Source organism: Pseudoliparis swirei, chromosome 10 (assembly GCF_029220125.1).
Source record: "Pseudoliparis swirei isolate HS2019 ecotype Mariana Trench chromosome 10, NWPU_hadal_v1, whole genome shotgun sequence".
In the NCBI taxonomy this organism is placed as follows: Eukaryota; Metazoa; Chordata; class Actinopteri; order Perciformes; family Liparidae; genus Pseudoliparis; species Pseudoliparis swirei.
Genome location: NC_079397.1, coordinates 7,960,310 through 7,982,656, shown reverse-complemented (window position 1 = coordinate 7,982,656; position 22,347 = coordinate 7,960,310). Strand labels below are relative to the sequence as shown.

Below are 22,347 nucleotides of genomic sequence, written 5' to 3'. Positions count from 1 at the left end.
CACCATTCCCTAACCCAACCTTTAAGCAGTCTCTAAATCCTACACTCACTCAAGGAACGGACGAATACTCAGCTGCTCCACCCGACCCTCTATCTGCTGAGGCTGACCTCACTGGTTCGGCAGACAACATTATCTTAATGCTTAGTTGGGACATTTATTAGGAAAAACTGGGGGTGTGGAGCTAGAATGAATTGAGCTCACCAGATTACAGTTTACTTAAAGCTACATTAGCCGCGGCTAGCACAACACACACACACGTTCCACCCTGTCAGTAGTCAAGTTGCATTTTGGGTAATGTAGGAGATAAGGAAGAATAAGGAAATATGTGTAGTGGAGAAAAAAACATCTCTGGTCATTCACCTTTTTTAAAATCTGAACCCATTGGTTCCTATTAAAGATGGGAATCTTTAAAAACATGTCACAAATAACTTACATTTAAAAAGAACAAAGCTCCGTAGTGTAAAAAATTAATATAAATAACTGATAATATTTGTTGCAGACTATTTCCCGAATTAATACACATTTTGAATGCGTGAGCGAGTATTTCCAGCAGCATTAGTAACAGTTTCAGGGACATTTCAGCCAGTGCAATGTGCTTTTAATAGTTCAACCAGAGCATTACGGTTTTGTTGTTTGTGGTGTAAATAACCCCTTAACCCACGAGTGCCTTCAGCCAATAATAAGAAAATGTTGCGCATTACCTGCCTCGCCATTTGGCTTTACATGCAGCCACAGGTCTTTGAAGCTGTGGTGTATTGGGTTCTTGAGGTCTGCAGGCGCTTGTTAAAAATGTTTTTATTCAAATTGCGACTTGCACTACAAATGTACAACAGAATCTACATTACGCAAGTATGAAAGACATGAACATTCTCCGGGATGGAGCTTCTGCATCACGGGAAGTACAGGATTACATTTCTTCCATTAAAACCCCTCTCGCAGCTCCCTTTAGGCTTGTCACAGCCTCCCGTGTTTGAAGTGTCTTCATTAACAGCAGCTGCCGGATGGAGAAGCGTTAAGATGGAGCACTGAGTGGATGGGGTCGCCACTTTAAACACAATATGCTGTCCGACTTTTCTTGGTGCTTATTTACCTCTCCCATGATGATCTAGCTCTGCCCTGCATGAAGGGGACCAGGATGGCTGCTTTTCAAAATTCTGAGACAAAACAGAAAGGCAGAAGTTATTCACTACACTAATTATGTCCCTCTTGCACAAATGCCTGTCTGCTTTCAACCTCTTTCGACCTCTGCAGTGAACACTATAATATCTGCAACAGGAAACCTCAATGCTGTGAACAGTATGAGAACATGAGTTGTAAAAAAAGAAATAAGCCTTCAGGTCAAGGCTAATGGATGGAATGGATCTAATCCGCATCCCATTTGATGTAAAATGATGTACTAGTTAGTGTATGAGGCACAGGCCACAAAATAATCATAAACTAGCAAGCTTGAATTACAAAGTATCAGTGTCTTGACGTACATAAACAAAGTCAGACCCTAAAGAAACAGTCTTGAGAACACTTGGATGGAAAGATTGATCTCGGTCATGTCAGTAGGTTACAAATGATGCTACGGCCAGATAGCCCATTAGCTAACGTTAGCATAAAGGCTGAGTGTACAAACATCAAGTTGCAGTTTCATGGGTGGTTGTGTGCTTAACTATATCTCGACAGGGTGCAGTGACTTCCTAAAGTCTTCACCAGTATAGAACCTCACATTGTTGTGTTTGAGCTGAGGAGCTATAGGCACATTCAATGATGTTACTTTTGGACAGAGCAAAGCTAGCTGTTTCCGGATACTTACATTTTTTTTGTGCTAAGCTAGGAGCTAATTACCCTCCGGTATCGATCTGTCGCAAAAGCAAATAACAGCATTTCCCAAAGCATTGAACATTCCTATTAAATTGCAAAGTAGGCTACAATGTTTGTGATAAAAACCTACCTTCAGCGTTCATAGCATTGCATATGGCTTCCAAGACCTCTGTAAACCAAGGCTACTCTGTAGTTTCGGATGATTTAGTGATTTTTGCTCAATGCATGCTGGGATGATAGGATCCTCATCAACCTGAAAAGTAATAGGGGTTGTTGACCTCAACTAAAGGCCATGCAGACCAGTAGCTCATAGGGAGAGTGGTCGTCCCCCAACCACAAGATCCTCGGGCGCTTCACTGCTCCCTAAAACTAAGGATGGGTTAAATGCAGAGAATAATTTCCCCACTGTGGGATCAATAATGTGTAAATGTATTTTTCTATCTTTCTTTCATTCTTTTTTTATTCATTCATTCATTCAAACCTTGCCCTCATCCAGCACTCAGAAACCTGCTGGCGTTCGTTCCTTCTAACCATGCAATCAGGGACTATTTTACACCTGTGGTCCAGAGGAGCTGCAATTACTTGCAACTAATTGCCAGGTAAGGCCGGCAGGCGCCAGCAGATGCTGAGTTGCAGCAGTGAAAGCTATACGAACCATCTGATTAAAGGTGAAGGACTGATGTGTATTTATAGAGAGCGTGCTTTATATTCTGCACAGCCCCCCCCCCCACACACACATATGTTCCACTATGTACCACCTTCCAGTTATCAAGAACAAAATCTGGATTGGAAAAAAATAAATTAGAAACGCTTTGGTCCACACAGCTGTTGCACATCAACGACGCGAGTGTGAGATCCGGGAGTGTGACGGACACGCTGGCAAAATCCCAGGATCCTTTGATGGCCGGCGCCATGGAAACATTCCGCAATTTCTCTGTCACGGTGGCCACGGGTGGAAAGCTCATAATTACGAGTGCATTGTGATTACACCGAAGTCTGGATTATAAAACAGGCCTTTCACTATCTCCTCTGGCACCTAAGGGAATTGACTCATCTTCCCAAACTGAGAATTCAATTGATTTATTTTCCTTTTGTTAACGTCAGGTATCAAATCGGCCGTGTGTGTGAAGCTCAACGAGATTAGAAAAACAGAAAAGAAAAACCTGCCGACGGAGCTTCAAGCTCTCAGTTTACAACCTTGAGGAACTGATTAGATGGAAGTATACTTTCATGTGGAATGAAAGACAGCATCGGTAAACACACAGTACAAAACAGCTTCTGAGGCCCTGATAGAACACGGTTTAGAAAATAAAGCTTCATGTCACAGGAATGGGGAACACTTGTGGCCACATTAAGTGAATAAATAAGGTGGCAGGCTAAATCTCGTACGCCAACACGACTCGGATAAACACAATGTTGAAAACGAGGGGGATTATGCATAGCTTTACGCCGTATGCAATATTCTGCCTCAACAAGCAAATCCAAATGCTGCTCTCTAAAAATGCAAATTTCTGCAAGCTCCAACGCTGTTTGTTTACTTAGTTCTTTTCTGGCTCGAAGATTTAGTGTTTTACAGGCCTTTAATAGCACAGTGCAAACCCTGCAGCGCTGGAGCTGGAAAAAATAAGAACAAAATCCTCATCTTCAAGGTCCCAGATGTGGAATTACAATGATGTTATCTCTAATTAAGTCAAATCGTCCTCGCCGAGCCACCATTAACAGTGTAATGCCGTAGTGAACTGGTCAATCTCCTCAGGGGTTATGAGCATCCAGTTTGCAAGATTAATATCTGCACCTTTTTGTAATTAACATGGATTGTATGCATACACATCAGGGCCACTTAATTAAAGTGGTCAAATAATACCACAGATCAGACGGATATTTAGCTCTAATGAGGACTTCTACTACCAAATTGAAGAGATCGAAAACTCCTCCAGACATATAGGATTTTAAGAGACCTCGTTTAGACATCGTCTATTACGTCTCTTATAGAAATACTACCGTTTTGGTATATTCTTTTAGAAAATGTATTATTTATTTATATAAGTAAATATATTCATATGTATTTATATTTTTCTGACTTTCCCAATTGAATTCATAATAATAGATAATTATAATATGACGACTATCAAGCCTATTAAACTATTGGTGTACATGATTTCCATACTGCTAATTTTCTTTATGTGATTATCTTCATGTACTTTTTCTAAAAATGTGTGAGATGTATAAAGGTGTGTGTGTGTGCGTATATTTGATTGGTTTTGAATTATGTTTCCCAATAACGGGTGTGTATCACATGTTCTTGTAATATACATGTAATATACAGACAAAAAGAAACTAGTAATGAGTGTTAGAAAGTATTGCAAGTCATTGCTATTAATTCCTACAACAGCGTCAAGATAAATAAAAAATAAAAACGTCTGTGGCAGTGGGCTGTGTTTAGGCTTGGCTGCAGAGTGGGTATAGCGGGGGGGGGGGGGGGGGTCAGGGAACGGTGTTGGGACCAGGTTTAATTGGTGCGGTTGATTGTTAATTTGCCCAGCTGGGCCAATCTGTGTGTGTGTGTGTGTGTTTCTGTCCTCATAAAGGAGCAGTAGGGACTGAGGAGCGACAGAGTGGGGAGCAGAGGCACAGTCTGCTGGAAATAAAGTATATTACCGAATATATCCTTTGTGCATGCTCATCCTACTCCATCCATACTCATTAGGGGCAGCACGGTGGCTCAGTGGTTAGCACTGTCGCCGCACAGCAAGAAGGCTCTGGGTTCGAATCCCGGTCGTTCCAGGTTCTTTCTGTGTGGAGTTTGCATGTTCTCCTCGTGTCTGCGTGAGTTTCCTCCGGGTACTCCGGTTTCCCCCACCATCATAAAGACATGCACCGCAACCTCACCCCGGTTCGTATGGATGTGAATGAATGTTGGTGGTGGTCGGCGGGGCCGTAGGCGCTGATTGGCTGCCACGCTTCCGTCAGTCTGCCCCAGGGCAGCTGTGGCTACTGATGTAGCTTACCACCACCGGGATGACTGTGTGTGTGTATGACTACTGGACTCTGTAAAGCGACTTCGGGTGCCTTGAGAAGCGCTATATAAAATAAATGATTATTATTATCCTTTGGCGCTTGGGGGAAGAAACCTACCGGTGACACCGTCTAAGGCCACAGAAATGGTTTATGAATCTAATGAGAGTCTTCAATTTATCAAAGTATCGTATGATCTAACCCCAAGAAGATTCGAATTTCTCTGACTGTCGCCGCAGCAAGAAATTGATTTTCTCAAATTTTAGGTAGAACACCAGGCTCCTTTAACCACAAGGAGGAACTGGGAGGGCAAGGTGACTTCCAGTCCAATAGGATTCTCCTTCGTACCAAGAGGTTGAGAAAGCAATTATTTGTTTGCGTTTCTTCATTAAAGTCTGACCTTCACTCCCCTGAACACCAATTGATTCACATCCAGGCATTGGGTAAAATATTCATATTAAGAGACTTTGAACATTGTCTCCCATTAGTTAGTGGCAGAAGCAGAACATGCGAGTAAGATCTGCTGGTGACTTGTGACATCTGTTGCAGTTATCCTTTACATTAGAGTACATATTTGAAAGTTTAAAGTAAGAGTAGTGCAGGCGATGCAGTACCTTGAATTGTAATAAATTTAACCGTGCACAGAAGAGCTGTTATTGACTCGAAGCAGGGCCTGGTTCCAAAATGAGTCTGGTGTGTTCATGGCAAGTTCTTTTTCCCAATCTACTTTGATTTTGACAATGTTAGTCTCAGTAATTGAGTTGATAGTTTGATATATTCGGGATATAAATCCTTTTACCTCTGGTGGTGTGTTCAGAATTTCCTCATCCACAGTCTAGTGGCGGAGTAGGAAAATTGGGGTTTTAGATTTAGCAAAATTTTGCACTTAAAAGTAGCAAAACAGATGCGAGTGATTGATATTATATTTCTTAAATACATCTTCAGAGCTTCCAAATACCCCATCAATGTATAATTGACCCATGTTGAAAAGGCCATTTTTAAGCCATCGCGAGAATGCATAGTCCAGTCTGGCTGGGGGGAAGAGGTGATTATAATAAATAAGGGTTACAGTAGGTAGCTCTGTAAAGCCAAATTTTGAGCAAAATAGCAGCAGAATTTTTTATGTTGGAATTACTATCTGGTTGGGTGAATATTTTCTTGGAGAGACTGGTAGTCTAGAAGTTACCAATGCTAGAAGAGAAAATGATGGGTGAGATTTAGCTTTATTTAGGCACCAGCTAACTTGAGGGAGCTTAATCCAGTATATTATGTTCTGTATATTTGCTACCCAGTAGTACTATCTGAAATTGGGAAGAGAAAGTCCACCTTGAGACCGATGTCTTTGTAGCATCACTTTACTTATACACGGTTGTTTATTATCCCCTCGGAAGCCTGTAATATGCTTATCTAACGTCATAAAAAAGAGTTTAGGCAGGAACACTGGCAGACATTGAAACAGATAAGAACTGTGGTAGAACAATTATCTTGACAGAATTAACTCTACATGTTAATGAAGAATAGATGGTTTTCCATCTTTCAAAGTCAGTCTTCATTTTGATGATTATGTCAGGCCTGGACTAAAGTGAGGATTCAGATGCAGATGGTTGAACGAATAAGCTAACTTTATTGATTTCTGAACCTCTTTGAGCAGTGACAAACGAAAAGGGCTATGGAAAAGAACTCACTAATACTAGGGCTTATCTAGAACACAAAATCACTCCAAACGGGAGGACACAATACACATCTGATAACTAAAACAAAAGCGAAGCTAAACTAGAAACATTACAAACAAAGATTCACTCTCAAGGAGGAAACAGAAAACAACTTACGTGGAGTGGCAATAATCAGGGAAACCGCGACTGTGGCAAAGGGCTTCGGTGCACGGACAAGGACGAAACACTTTGGCGCAAGACAAAGGGGAGACGCAGACTTTAAGCATGTGAGGGTAATGGGGAACAGGTGGAAACAATCAGGGATCAGGAGAGACAATCAGACCGGTGACACATGAGGAAGGGCAAGTGACCTGAAACGAGAGGGAGAGTAAGGGGCAGCCTTGGCGGGTACCTTGTTATAAATTTAAAAATTCTGAGTTTGATTTATTGGTGACAACAAAGTGCTATAGGCAAGGAGAAGAGGAGTTTTACTAGTGATGGTGAGATGAAGCCTCACGAGGCATCGAACCACAGGCATCGAACCACTTCAGCCAATTGGTTCGAGAAAGGGTTCATTTCTCGAAGCTTCATGTGCTCACGAAACCACCTACTGGCCAAGTGTATAATCACAGGCAGCTGTATCTGAACCACATAATGTGATGCATTGGATTTTTGTGTCTGTTATGGCTGTTGGGAATGACTATGAATTACAAAAATGTATGACCAAATAATTTCTGTACATAAATTATCACATATGTGCCTAATAAAATATGTTTTTAATGTATTCTGTGTGTGAACATTTTCCCAAGATGGTAGTATCATATGATATGGCAGGTTGTGTAATAATGGCATGGGCTTAAGCAGGCAGAGGACAGTGAAAGTGCTTGTGGAACTAGGAAGAGGGGACTGAATATGCTTGTGTAACTTGGACAGTGATTATTCATTTTTATTCAGAAATAACAGTTTCTCAGCAGTTTTGGGTTTTAAACGATTCCTTTTTTTTGACACAACCTCTCCGGCCTTTGAAAACACCCTTTCACAGGGTACAGAAGATGCTGGCGTGCACAAAAACGCAAGTCTATATAAATTTTGATACAGGAATGTTTGCCTCTCCCAGTACTCCAGAGGGTTTTCAAAGTGTTCCCACACAGGGGAAATCCTCCTCTTCCTAGCTGGCTCCATCTTATCACCTATCCTTCTCTCCTCACTCTCCTAACTCTCCAAACTCTCCAAACTATCTCTCTCTCTCCAAACTCTCCAAACTCTCAACCAACAACCTACATGTTGAATGGAGCCTGAGGGGTTTATATTGCTGTCAAACCTCCCGGCAAAATCTGAACCACTTCCTGAAGCAGTCACGTGGTACAGCCGGGCAGCGAGGCTTCGGACGTCATCATTTTTGGCTCCTCCCCTAAATGAAGCAAGCCTCGATACGCGCTTCGAGGAAACGCCCCCTCCATTACTCAACACACGCTTCGAAGCGTCGGCACATCTCGTAACAACACTAAGTTTTACCCATGCCACAAATCTAGGACCAAAAACAAACTTTTCCAAAATCCTGAAGAGCCATTCCACCCGTTCAAATGCCTTTTCTGCATCTAAAATGATAACCATCTCTGGGATCTCATCAGACACAGGGGAGTCGATAACATTGAAAAGGTGGCGGATATTACTGAAAGAATGGCGATCCCTTTTGAAGTCAGTTTGGTCTTCAGAAATTACTTTATGAATTGTTGTTTCCAGACTCATAGCCAGGGCTTTCACCAGAGAAATTGATCGGTAGGATTCATATTTTTTTTGCGTCTTTACCTGGTTTTAACAACAGAGTAATTGATGCAGTACCACAGTCGTTGTCTCGTTGAACATATCATGTAACAGTTTAGTTCCACACCTTCCTTTCTTAGTAGTTTTCATCCTGTCTGCCTGTTTCACTAACTATCATGTCATTCCAGATCCTGCTTCCCATCTCGTCAGTCCAACTCCCATCACCTGCCTCTGATCACTCCCTAATCAATCCCTTATTCCCTTCACCTGGTCCTCATGCCCGTCTCCCCTGTTGCTCATTCCCTCGTTAGTCCCTGTCTACTCAGGTCCCCTCACTTGCCCTCTGCCAGATTGTCTTGTGTTATCCAGCCCAAGCCTTCGTGCATTATATATTGTGTTTATATATTTCTGAGTGTTCTGTTCCTGAATTTTCTCAGAGTAAAGATCATTATTTGCAGTTCTGTCTCCTGAGTCGTGCTATTGGGTCCACCCTAAAACTCCTGTGACATATCAAGCAAAAGTGGTAATAGTTTATCTGAGAATTCCTTGAGAAATTCAATGGGGAAACCATCTGGCCCAGGTGCTTTGAGGCTTTGTATAGCTTTAATTGATCCCATTGTATTTCGCTTGTATTCAATGGTTGGTCTAGTTTCCTTTCTTGGTCGTTGTCAATATTCGGGAATATAAGACTCTCAAGGAACTTTTACATGTCTGTGTTGTTGGTAGGGGTTTCTGATTTATATAAATTAGAGTAATAAATCCTGAAGGCATCATTAATTTCAGATGGAATTACTGTCACAATCATCAGATAGTTTTTTTTATTTGTGATATTTTCTGAGAGGTAGAGTTAACTTTATATTGGTGTGCTAGCAATCTTCCTGCTTTCTCACCATGTGTGTACTGAAATCAACGAGCCTATAACAATTGTTTTTTTACTTTGCCTGTCGACAGTAGGTCATACTCCTTTTGTCAATTAAGTCTTTGTTTTGAAAGTTCAAGGGATTGTTTTGAGTTTTGTAAATCTAGGTCTCTGATTGCTTTGAGTTTATCTTGTTTCTCTCTACGCAATTTATTTTGCAACGATGAGAAGGCTATGATTTCCGCCCTCAAGACGACTTTAAGAGTCTCCCACAGAAGAGAAGGGGATATGCCGTATTTTTGGTAGTTCATAATAAACTCATCAAGGAGGGTTTTATCAAGAAAATAAATTCTCTATTTGAGTGTAGGACTGGCAGGTATGTGAGTGGAAAGAAAAAGTCTTATCGGTGGGGTTACGTAAACCTGTCATGATTACATTTGACGCGGGTCTACTTTGTGCTTAAGGTCAAAGGTTAGTTTTGACATGGGGACAGTGCGTTTGCTGTACAATGTTGAACCATATAATACACTAAAAACTACAACATCTTGAACATATGTTCATATGCTGTACTCCCTAACAGGGGCTAGCCGCAGTACTCCCTTAACTTGGTACTTCCGATAAGGCCTTCCTTAATTTCTACTAACTGGGAGATTCTCCCAACACATTAACTGTGCAAGACCAACTTTGTGACATCACACACCTTAAGCTTGTACTACATGGGGTGGTGTGTATTTTAGAAACCAAAAGAGAAGATTGGCTCTCACCTTATCAATAATAGTAGCGGGGATAAAAATAACCACCGTTGAGAAACTGAAAAATAAAATAGTCTGCATATCAGGACGAGAGCCATGTACATATAACCACCCCATCTACCTGTCCATATGACCGTGAACTTGACTTTGTTAGCCGGCTATCCGTCGGTCGTAGAAGGCTCTTGCTGCTTCCGGGGTGTCGAAATAGACGGTTTCTCCTTCAAAGGTGACACGCAGGCGGGCCGGGTGTAGCAGTCCAAAGCGGACCCCTTTTCTATACAGTTCTTGCTTAATGTCATTGAAAGCCGCTCTCTTTTTGGCAGCTTTACATTTTGTCCCTAAGCGAGTAGTTGTGAAAGCACACAATAAAAGACCTGGACTTTGTGTAGCTGTTATTTTTGGTAGTTTTTTTTCATAATGCAATACACTCATTAAGAATAATTTCTGTCATATCCATTAAATGTGCTGTAACACTGTTATTTTGTTCATTCTGTACACATGACATCTATTTTACAGATTTTATAGCCCTCTGAGGCAAACTCGTAATTAGAGGATTTTGTTGATATAAAAACATTATTTTATGCAGCTGTGATTTGCTATATCTGGTTAATTTTGCAAGCAAATTTTTTTTCTCTCTCTCTCTCTCTCTCCATATACATTTATATTATAGGCATTCAAGATGAAACGGACATTGATCTGACATTTTTTATTTGCAGATTCAGCTGCCACGAACACCATTTTATGACCCAATGCCATCTCGTTTCATAATTCAGCTTTTACATTTTTGTATTATTTTTTTAACTGAAAAAACAGCCATATTGACACAGTTTCGAGGCTGGAGTTATTAGTGCTGATGCTGCACCTTCTTCCCCTCCTCTTTCTCTCGCACTAGTGTACTGCTTTCTAGTGTGTATGTGTGTTCGTGTGCGTGTTCGTGTTCGTGTGTGTGTGTTCGTGCGTGTGTCCTCTCGGGGCGGACCCCTCCCGCGGCAGCATGCAAGCCGACCTGCAGGTGAGCAGTTCAGCCGCTTTCTCCGCGTCCTTCTTCACACTCGGGCGGATCGTTTGCGGAGGGAGCGAAGTTGCCTGTTGGGGGTTTGGGATTCGCGTACGGGACGCGGTTCCGTGTCGCGTACAGGAGAGCGCGTGCGGATATATGAAGGCGGGCGACACGGTGATCTGGATGGGCGGCGGCGCGGGTGCAGAAGGTGAGTCGGCCGGGTTTATCCTGGTTGTCCCCTTCTGAGCCACATGTTGTGTGGGGATTCTATCATTTGGGCTACAAATAATCACAATTGATTTTCATGACCTTTTTCCTAAATCCTCACATTGAAGATGCTGCAACAACATAATAATAATAATAATAATGGCATCCTGATTGGTTATAATAACAAATGTAAATGATGATCCATTATTTTAAAAGTTGCAGATTTATGTTGTCTGGCTAAATGCTGCTGCTCTAAACTTTTTGTTTGTTTAATCTACAGGGCGTTTTGCAGCATTTAAAAAAAGACATTATTATGACAGTTTGCCAGGCTAAACTGTTTGAGTTTGGAAATCAAAAATATAGTTGTGTAATATTCTCTGTGTCATGTCACATTGAATACAGCAACACATATAATTTCAGCTTCAGACACCAACACAGTTGATTGATGGATAGAAAACATTCGGTACGGTATCATGACCAAAGCAAGAAGTAATCAGCTTGTATTGAAGGGAAATATAGAGGAGTATGGATTATACTAACATATATGTGCAAAATTAAAAAAAATTCCAACAGTTACTGACAGTTATTGTGTGCAGATGATTGTATTTAATGTGGCTTACATTTTAATTTTTTTACCTTTACCATTACATATCATAGTCTTACTGTTTATCTTGCTATTTGTTTTTGCTCATGATAATATCTTTCACTCTGTGTCGCTCATCTGGATTTGATTTTGTTTAGTGCCAGCAGGGCGTGTCGATTATTCCTAAAACTAGTTAAGAGAATAAGGAAAATCATTTCCCCTTTCCCTCTCTCTGTGTCTGTCCTCAGTTCACGATCAGAGGCTTGTAAACTGGACATGTTTACACCCAGTGAGACGGTAACCTGAGACCGCATCCTGAGGGAACACCAGGATGCGTCCCATTTACTCGCAGCCTTTAGGCAGTCGATGGAACACTGCCGCTGCAGCCTTGCTGCTCTCCCTGTGTCTTGGCGTCCCTCCCTCTGTGGCTACTTGCCCACCCTGCTGCCTTTGTGCCAGTGATATAATTTCCTGCAGCGGTAGCAATCTGTCCACGCTGCCCTCTGATCTCCCGGGCTATGCTACACGGTTGGACCTGAGCCACAATGCCCTCACTGTCCTACCCATGGACTGGATTTCCCGGCCGTTAGACCGGCTTGCTACGCTGATTCTCAGCCGCAACTCCATCAGCCGGATCGAGGAGGATGCCTTCACTGTGACCCCACACCTCCTGCTCCTGGACCTCTCTTCCAACCGATTAACGGCGCTGAACACGTCCATCTTCGCCGGGTTGGAGGAACTGAAAGAGCTGCTGCTGTTTGGCAACCACATCGTCCACATCAACCCAGGGGCCTTCAGCGATGTATACAGCCTGAAGAGGCTCTACCTCTCCGGGAACAGATTGACAGCATTTCCCCTGGGGCTTTATTGGGAACCTGGAGGGCCTCGTAATCTGACCTTTCTTGATCTGTCGTACAACAGGCTTTCCGAGGTGCCTGTTCAGCGCCTGCTGTCTCTCACCCGGCATGGTGGTATTTATTTGCATGAAAACCCTTTGGTCTGTGACTGCGCTTTACTCGCATTGCTGGAGTACTGGATGTGGAAACAGTATCGCCCACTGGTGGATTTCAGAGGTGAATACCCTTGTAGAGACGGTTCAGGACCGGTATCTGAATGTAGCCAGGAGGCAGTGTCAGATAAGCCCCTTGAGGCACAGACTTACCAAGTGGAGCCTGAAAAAGACCTACGAGTGCCATGTCCAGGGTTGGCCTCTCACAGCCAGGAGGCAGTGTTCTGGGTTACCCCAGGGGCTGTGGTGAATTCATCCACAAATGACCCGAGTGCTCACCTAATAGTTTCCCCCAATGGCACACTAGAAATCCGGGGTGCCCTGATGGAGGATTCTGGCATCTATGCGTGTGTGGCAGCCCGCGGGCGCCACTATGACCCCTTTGAGTCTCTGGAGGTCAATGTAGTGGTCGGAAACCTAAGCACATCCTCCGCCAGCGGCTTAGCACGCGGCAGCGGTGCAGAGCATTTCAACACAGCGTTCACCACCCTGGCCTCCTGTGTGGTCAGCATCATTCTAGTGCTGCTCTACCTCTACCTCACCCCCTGCCGATGCCAGGGAAACCGGGGTGGGGGATCGAGAGGATGCGGCGGACGAGCCTTCATCCTCTGCTCAGACCCCAGAGAGGTAGAGTCAGGACACCGGCGGTCAAACGGAAAGAGGGTGGCTTTTTTAGAGCCTCAGGCCGAGGACTGCGATATTGGTGGTCCAAAGGCACCAGCAATGAATTTGGGTCACGTAACCACCGAGGGAATTCTCAAAAATGGAAGTAGGACAGTTGGACAGTCTCTAACGGAGACCGCTCAAATAGCGTAGCAAGAAAATGACCGTTTGCACATTACTCTATTCTTTCAGTCTGATTGTCTGAACAAGTGTTTTGTTTTCACTGTCTTGTTTTAGGAAACGACGAGAAAATCCATTTAATGTGAACTAGTGTACTGTGATTCTCGTGCAGTAGTTATGCACTTAGGGGTTTTAATGTTTGGTCTGCAGCAGGCAGAATTTCAATTATGTCTTTATTGTGAGTGTTCTGTTTTTTACAATAAGAGCTCATATGGAAATGTCACTGTTACCGGGTAAATTGGTGGTGTTTTGAGTTGGGTATTGATGGTTATTCTACAGTACATTCCTTGTCAGTACTACCATCACAGTGACTACTTGTTATTTTTTAACTACCTGTCTTATAACTGAGGATCATTTAAAAACATGTCAGTAATTTGTGTGAAATGACCTGCACTTTGATGTTTTACAAGTCACGTTGTATCTGCTACCCACCCTCTTCAAATAATATAAATCAAATACATCCTTGTGAATGTTCCTTTATCAAAAGCAAAGAAACACTATAATGTGGGACAGAGTAGACTGTTGTGTTGTTTCAAAATGTCAACTTTGTGTTTAGTCGAACAAAAAATGCATTTGACAAACTCAAATGTGGTGGAATATGTGTCTTCTCTTAAAAGGTTTTTATGGGGAGACAAACTATTACAAATGAATGCTACTTATCTTCTGGGTGGTGTGCAGTCAGTTGAGCTCTAATAAACCCACTGTATACTATCTGCTCAGCACCAAATGGCAGAGCATTTAGTAGCAAAAGAGATATTTCTCTGAAGAGCTGGTGGAGACCAAAAGAGCGCTAAAGTGAATATTGTACAATACAGGTTCACATTATCAGGCGATTCTCACTCCAGACAAATACCGACGTTAGGCCATAGACCCCATGCATCAAACTCTGACTTGTTAGTTTCAAAATATAACTAGCAATGTAGGTCTACTTAGCTTTCAGGTTTACTTACACAACAAAAGTATTTTGTTATGTTTAGTAAAATAATGTAGTTTGGATTGAAATAAATGTGGCTATGTTTGTTTATAAGTAAAATAAGTTGGTTTGTTATATAACTAACGTCAATAATGTAGAAAAGTTACCGAACTATTTGGCTAAAATAAGTCAACGTTGACTTGGTTTTACATTGAAGCCGAACAGCAGTTAAGTTAAAGTACCATGTTTGTTTGACCCATCAAACCTACCCTCATCTGCTAATACTGAGGCTGATAACATAACTTAAGAGTTAAAACAGACTCTATAGGAGCCTCGATGTGTTGGTTTCAGACCCTGAGGGCCACTGATCTTGCAAAGATATGTGACGAGACCGGTTTGTAGAGCTTTGAAACTTCCTTTTAATGAAGTAAATGGTCCTTACAAAACCCGTTGACGCTATGTGTCGTGGGAAACAGGGCCACGTGTTGCATTTTCTTGATGCCGTTTTCTAGTGCTGTGAGGCCACATCCATTCACCATATTTTAATCGGGCTTGTGGCAAATGAAAATTATCCTAATAATAAGCCTGCAATGATATTGTGCATATGACCATAATAACAAATATTAAAAGGTGTGGGCTATTCCGCTGGCAGCAGCTACTGTTTAGCTATCCTAATTTGAGCATTATTTAAAAAAAGTAGCACCTTCTGACTATTCAGTCCAAAGTTCTCCAAATGGGTGTCCGATTTGTGGTCTAGACTATCCCACCTGGAGCTGTTTTCAACTGACACTTGTGCGTGCAGGCTGGACACTTGTCAACTTGATCTTTGTTCATCCTTTCAAATGTGGACTTCCTTTGTCACCCTCCACCTTGTTCCACCAAGGCTTCACTAAACAAGCAGATTCACAGAGGAATAGATCCTTATCAGTTCAGACAAGACGGGAGTCTGAGCTCGGCGACGAGGCCAGAGTCAGCCCAGATTAGTGTCACAGAAGTCTGAACGAGGGTTTCCAGCCCCAAGCCCACATGACCTACATTCAGTCCCCCCTCTGATTCTATGTGTGTGGAATAATTTCCAAGGTGTTGAGAGTCTCGGTAAAGTCTCCATGGCCTTGTTCATGTTAGCGCTGTCTGAATAGTACCTTCGTATATGTTTTCTGTTCTACTAAAAGCAGGATGAATTTTAAGTGGAGCAGCTGAAGTAAAGCTTTGTTATGACTATAACAATGATGGTATTTGCACTTATGAAATAAAATGTTTCAATTTGGAGGATGAGTGTGTTCTTTTCTCCCTACAAGTGAATGTCACAGCTACACTCACATTTGACATGTGTAGTATCAAGTTTCATCATGTTTGGCTCCTCTCTTGGGATCTAGTCCAATCTTTTTTGGTATTACTCCGAGCTAAATTTAAAAGAGGCCGTTTGGGTTAAAAATGAAAAGTAGTGTTACATCAGAGGATGAAAAATAACCTTTGAGTAGAAATTTTTTAAAAAATCACATTTTCAAAAATCCTCTTACAAGCCTTTGTGATGGCTAGCATGAGGGGAAAAATAAGCAAAATATACTTTTTAGGCGTTCTTCTTGTGCACTTGTTGGTCAGAACTCATCAGTGTGTAAGGACATTTGATGTGAACAAACACTTATTTCAGAGCGTTGCAATGGCCGTGAGAACAAGAGGAACCTGACAGCATCATGATTTCAAAGGCCGTGGCCAATGGCAGGTGTTGAGCAGAGAATTCAGGTGTAGATGGACGCCACTGAGACTAATTTAAGCTCCACTCGCCTCCCTCCTGACAAGGTGCTTTTCACAGGTCAAGCCAGTGACATTTCGAGTGTTGCAGGTGTTGTCAGTCTAAGCGACAGAACGAGCTACCGATTTCCACATTCCAGGCAGCAGCTTGCCTGAATAATAAGATTTTGATGACGACAGTGACTGCAATGATGTAACAACATTTGGAGCAGAAATGGCCCAACATTGGGACAATCCAATTATATATAGGATATCATTAAAGATCTTATGGTGAGCTTAAATACAACACGTTTAGGAGTAAAAAGCTGACAGTCATAAGGTGCGCTCAGTTTTTCATGTGAAAAGAGACAGAAATATTGTGAACGGGTACAAAAATTGAAAGTAGTGAGGGAAGGAGGTTTAAATCCATGTGACCATCCGACAAGTACTTCTGAGAGAGTATATTGTTAAAAAAAATGCTGTTGAGTGGTATTATGGAAATTGAGGATGCAGTGTTTGATCTTGACCTATACTATTAAATACCGCTGTTTTGAATTGCACTGTTCTTTTTAAAAATCGATCTTTGTCGGTTACCAACTTGATGAAAATACAAATGAAATTATTGGAGTACCCTCTTTAATATTTTAGAGTACATTTGGGGCCGTACTACATATGAATCGGGGTGAAATCTAAAATCTTCAAATATATGTTCCAACGGGTTCAGAGCAAGACAAATATGAGACAGGATTTTGAGTTGCATAATGGAAACTGTGGGATTGAGTGTTTCTGAAGCTTGATCCGCATCGATATTTATATGTATGTACAGTTTATGTATATGTTAAAACACATCCTAACCTGTAGCTTGTGACGACGGCAATGCCTTTGCACTCTGCTCATAAAAACTAGCACGTCATAAACAAAAATGATCATCATTCAAATAATGTCAGTTGTGTTCTATATTATGTAGTTGAGAAAAAAAGAGTTGTGTATTTTAATTAATTTAAATTTGATGTCTGTTATTTCTTTTTTAAATGTATGACACAATTTCAATACTTCGACCAATTATTGCAGTTTTTTAGCCTGACATAACATTTTAGATGATGTTGTATAGATGTTAGGGGTATCAAGCATTTGATCGGGACTTGTCCTTTAACTCCCACGTAAAGCAAATCTCAAGGACTGCATTCTTTCATCTCCGTAATATTTCAAAAATCAGGCACATCTTGTCTCAAAAAGATGCAGAAAAATTGGTTCACGCGTTCGTTACTTCGAGACTGGATTACTGCAACTCCTTATTATCAGGCTGCTCTAATAAATCTCTTAGGTCCCTCCAGTTGATCCAGAATGCTGCAGCTCGTGTTCTCACTAAAACTAAGAAAAGAGATCACATCACTCCTGCACTAGCTGCTCTGCACTGGCTCCCAGTAAAATCAAGAATCACTTTTAAAATTCTTCTCTTAACGTACAAAGCCTTGATTGGTGATGCACCATCATATCTTAAGGAGCTTGTAGTACCATATTGCCCCACTAGAGAGCTACGATCACTAAATGCGGGACTACTTGTAGTTCCTAGAGTCTTAAAAAGTAGAATGGGAGCCAGAGCCTTTAGTTATCAAGCTCCTCTTTTATGGAACCAGCTTCCAATTTCAGTCCGGGAGCAGACACAGTCACCTCGTTTAAGAGTAGACTTAAGACTTTCCTCTTTGACAGAGCTTATAGTTAGGGCTGAATCAGGTTTGCCCTGGTCCAGCCCCCTGATATGCTGCTATAGGCTTATAGCTGCCGGGGGACGTTTTAGGATGCACTGAGCACCTATCTCCTCTTTTCTCTCCTTAAGGATGAATTTTCATCTCTCAATCACACGTTACTAACTCTGCTTTCTCCCCGGAGTCCTTTTGACTTCACGTCTCATGGGGTCATCGGACCCTATGAGACGGCATAGATCCTATCTGCCTGATGGATCATCGAGGTCTGGGTCGTGGAGTTCCTGCTCCTGACTACGCCACTGTCATGTTGAGACTCCGCCCACTGTTGAGACTCCGCCCACTCCTCCTCCCCACCGCCATCTGCCTGATGGATCGTGGAGGTCTCCATCGTGGAATATGCCTACTATGAACTATTCATACACTCTGTCATATTCATTGAATGTATTTTAACTCTAAATCTGTCCTTCTGTACACATTACATCTATTGCATCTGTCCATCCTGGAGAGGGATCCTCCTCTGTTGCTCTCCTGCAGGTTTCTTCCCTTTTTTTTCCCCCTGAAGGGTTATTTGGGAATTTTTCCTGGTCCGATGTGAGGTTTTGGGGCAGGGATGTCTATGTGTACAGATTGTAAAGCACTCCGAGACAAATTTGTAATTTGTGAAATTGGGCTATACAAATAAACTGAATTGAATTGAATTGAATTAAAGATAATTAAAGAAATTAATTTTTTTACGTCACAAAAATGCCAATGAAGGCAATTGCGGACTATTTTGATTGCAGAGCTCAACGGGTTAAAAAAAACTCCAAACTAAATGTTTCTTCACATGGTGAAATTCAAAATATCACGTCATCATTGTTGTCGTTTTAGAATCAGCACTGTAGTAGTGCTGGTATTAGTGGTTGTAGCACTTGTGGACACTAGGTGTAGTTAAAGCAGTTTATAACGCTTTAGTTTATATAATAATATTTGTTGTAATAGTTATGAAACTCTCCTAAAACCTGCAAGAAAATGAACACAAATACAGTGCGAAGCCACAGAGGCGTTTAATCTTCTCTGTGCCTGTTACCACCAGGCTCACGGCTGGTAACAAAAAGGGAGGCCACACATCGATCTTTATAACAAACTATTTATTGTAAAAAGCGTCATGTGTGCAGGAGCGAGAGAGAGAGCCTCCCCTTGGTGCTTCCTTTTATCCTCTCCGGTAGCTCCTCCCACCAGGAAGCCCTTTCAGGCCAGGTACCCAGCTGCAGCGGGGGAGGGTCGTCACAGTGCCCAATCGGAATTGAGTCATTTCCTCACTATCCATCATTCAAATGCCGGAGGAGAGTAATTGATGTGTGGGTTGTAGCTGAAATAGGAACATTAATACAAACACATGGCAGACAATGGGGCCATTTACAAAAATGGTTTAATTAACATGAATCTGGCCTCTAAACTGTACGGTCCATCCTCCGTGTTCTGACAGTTGGATCCAAAGCTCTGTAATGTGAAAAGAAAAAGTTGTTTATTAGTACAGTATAAAGTACAGGTGATGATGTCCCCTACTGGTGATGAAGCAAAGGTTACTTACCTTTCATTCTCCTTTGAAATGATTGCATTAAATATGAAATTGCAGCACATACTGTCATACTGATGTCAGATCTAGGCAAATATTTTCTCAACATGCATAACAAAACATACAATGGAGACTTTGTTGACTCACAACACATGACAGTGCTGTCAGAGTATAGACCTCTGAAGCATGTGCCAGTACCACATCTTGTTCACCGTACATGCATAAAACAACATCCATGAAACATTCATTTGTATTTGCCTTTGTTGCATTTTTAACAACCACTGAAACAACTGTTCACAGTGAAGAAATTGTTATTGACTCAATAAAAAATGTAGCATATAAATAATTGAAAACAGCAGATTTATGAGAGGTACAATGTTTGATGTACTTTCAAACAGTGTGCCTTATATTATAAAGGAAACGGGGATAAAACAGACCGAAATCCCATTACCTGCAGTATGAAATATATCGAGCGCACCTCGTATGAGTTGTGTAAAACCAGTGAGAAGCTTCTGCTCGACGATGGCAGTGTCAATAAGGGATAAACATGTTTGAGGATTAGAGTGGGAGAGTTTATTACTTTCTGCAGGGGTTTATTGTGCATTCAAGATGGACTTCCTTTTCTCATAAATAAATAGACATCCGGCAATTTAAGTAAATGTCATATATTCCATTTTAGTCCTCTAAAATGTTGCATTGAACGTTTTTATTTACTTCCTCTGGTTCAGAAAATAAAGATGTTGTACCAATATCCCAGCGTACAAGGAAGCAGGTAAAACAATAACAGAGTTAGTCATATCAGGTACATAGACTATTAACTGTGAGCCACATTCCAGTTATCCATTAGCATTGTTGCTTGGAGATGTCGCTAGACACAGCAAGACATTTACATTTGAAGCACCAATGAGAAATACACTCAACTCAGGTCCATAAATGATTGGGGAGTTTTTTTGGCTGTACAATAAAAAACATTTTTAAAAGTTTGACCAATGGTTCCAATGACATACACATCCAAGGGTTTTAAGCATGGAAATAACAGAGCAGCCTTGTCCATAACATTGTAATGTACCTGCATTATGAGTTTTATATATTAATATATGCAGCCTGACATATTTATGAAATGCAAACGGCCAAACTGTAGGTGAACTTTGAGTTGAACAACATTTTGCAGTCGTAGACTGAGAGTGCTCGAGACCATCGCTGTGGCAGAGCTTAGGAGAGAATGGGAGTTTCACCACCTAACAGTTTCAGGGGCACTTGAGCGAGAGTGGAGGAGGCAGACTGAGTAGGGAATGTGATTCAGTGCTGAGTGATGTGAGCTTTTTGGAGCGTTCAGCCCACAATCAGATAGGAAGAAATGTTAATGTACTGTAGATTAGAGCCCGACAAATCTGTATCTGTAGAGTTATCCTTCCAAAGCCACAAAAGAAAGGAGTTGGGACTATGTGGCAATGATCATGAGCTCAAATCTCAATAAAATCTGCAGGTTTGAAGCCGTGTGTTCCAGAAAGTGTTCGAGAATTGATTGAGATTCACGGGTTACACACCATATTACCTGGGAAATCGCTCTCACTTGAAGGAGCAAATGTTCGAGCAGCTTAAGTGCATGGACAGAAAACAGGACCATGATGTTCTAATGACTCCATGCCATAAACGACATTGTTCAAAGGGGCTTCTTTCGAAAAAGAAGGTGTGGGAATCAATTCTTAAAGCTGATGCTTAATTGCATACTCGGGGATCTCTTCTTAAGGAAGAAATTCATTCTGTACACATTACATCTATTGCTTCTGTACATCCTGGAGGGATTCTCCTGCTTTTTCCCTGTGAATTTTTTTTCTTCTATTTCTTGGGAGTTGTTCCTGATCCGATGTGAGGTCCTTGGACAGGGATGTATGTGTACAGATTGTAAAAGCCCTCTAATGCAAATTCGTAATTTCTGATATTGGGCTATACAAAATAAACTGAATTAAATTCAATTTAGCCGGGTTCTGGGCTGTGTGTGCTCTTCAATAGTCAAGGTAATGTGACAATAGGATATTTCTTCCAAGCGCCAAAAGGAGAGGGTCATGTACTGGGTGGGTGGGGTCTAATGACTGCCATGTCAAATGAAGGTGACGTATTGAAGTGCAGAATTTCAGGCACGGGAAGCTTGCAAATTAAAATTGCTCAATTTCTCCTCGAGCTTCCATTGGAGTTACCTCCCCTCACCCTACAAGGTAGTACGCAGTGTAAGATGATTGTTCGAGATTACATGGCAATGTTTAGCAAGGGACATTATGTACAACCACAGCCGAGCAAAAACATACACAGTCTATTGTTAAAGACTTCAGCAGTGAAAGGAAAATGCCAAATGTGTATTTATGCTGACCACTTGTTCTCACTGTTCTTATCTCTGACCGGGTGTTTGGAAAATGTTTAATTCTTTGGAAGTTGAGAAGACAATTTTTCACTTTATTGTTTTGGCTTTTCTGGCCAGCAACTTTATTGTTTTTGTATCAGTGAAAAAACATGCAAACATTCCAGCTAAATAGGCAGATAGTTCTCTCATGGGTTTGTAGAGACCAAAAACAGAGCTAAAAGAATATAATTGGACTTACATTCACCAGCTGGCTAGAAAGATGATGTGAATGCTAAGGTTGCTCACTTTTGTGTTGTTAATTTGAGAAGCTAATGTGCAATGATACTGGTAAATGTAGGCACTGTGGCACAGACTTCATGACCAGGAGAAGACACATTTCTGTATCAGTGACATCAAAATGACTATAGTTTTACCACAAATTGTATACAACTGGCATTTAACTTCTATTTAATAATCTTTGTTTTTTAAACCTATTTATCCTACTCTGTCGTTGATGCTACAGTCAGTGTTTACTGCTGTGCACACTGTAATATGTATTCTTATGGATGTAAGAAAGCCATATTGCCCTTTAGCAGAAAATCACAGCA

General features: G+C 41.5%; 1 protein-coding gene across 1 annotated transcript; it reads left to right on the top strand.

Annotated features, from left to right (window-relative positions):
* Window positions 1–10,947: 10,947 nt before the first annotated feature.
* LOC130200580 (amphoterin-induced protein 2-like) lies at window positions 10,948–15,675 on the top strand. The gene is made up of 2 exons (XM_056424975.1): window positions 10,948–11,059; window positions 11,890–15,675. Exon 2 carries the CDS (start codon window positions 11,973–11,975, stop codon window positions 13,464–13,466), a length of 1,494 nt encoding a protein of 497 aa, XP_056280950.1. The 5' UTR covers window positions 10,948–11,059; window positions 11,890–11,972; the 3' UTR covers window positions 13,467–15,675.
* Window positions 15,676–22,347: the final 6,672 nt, after the last annotated feature.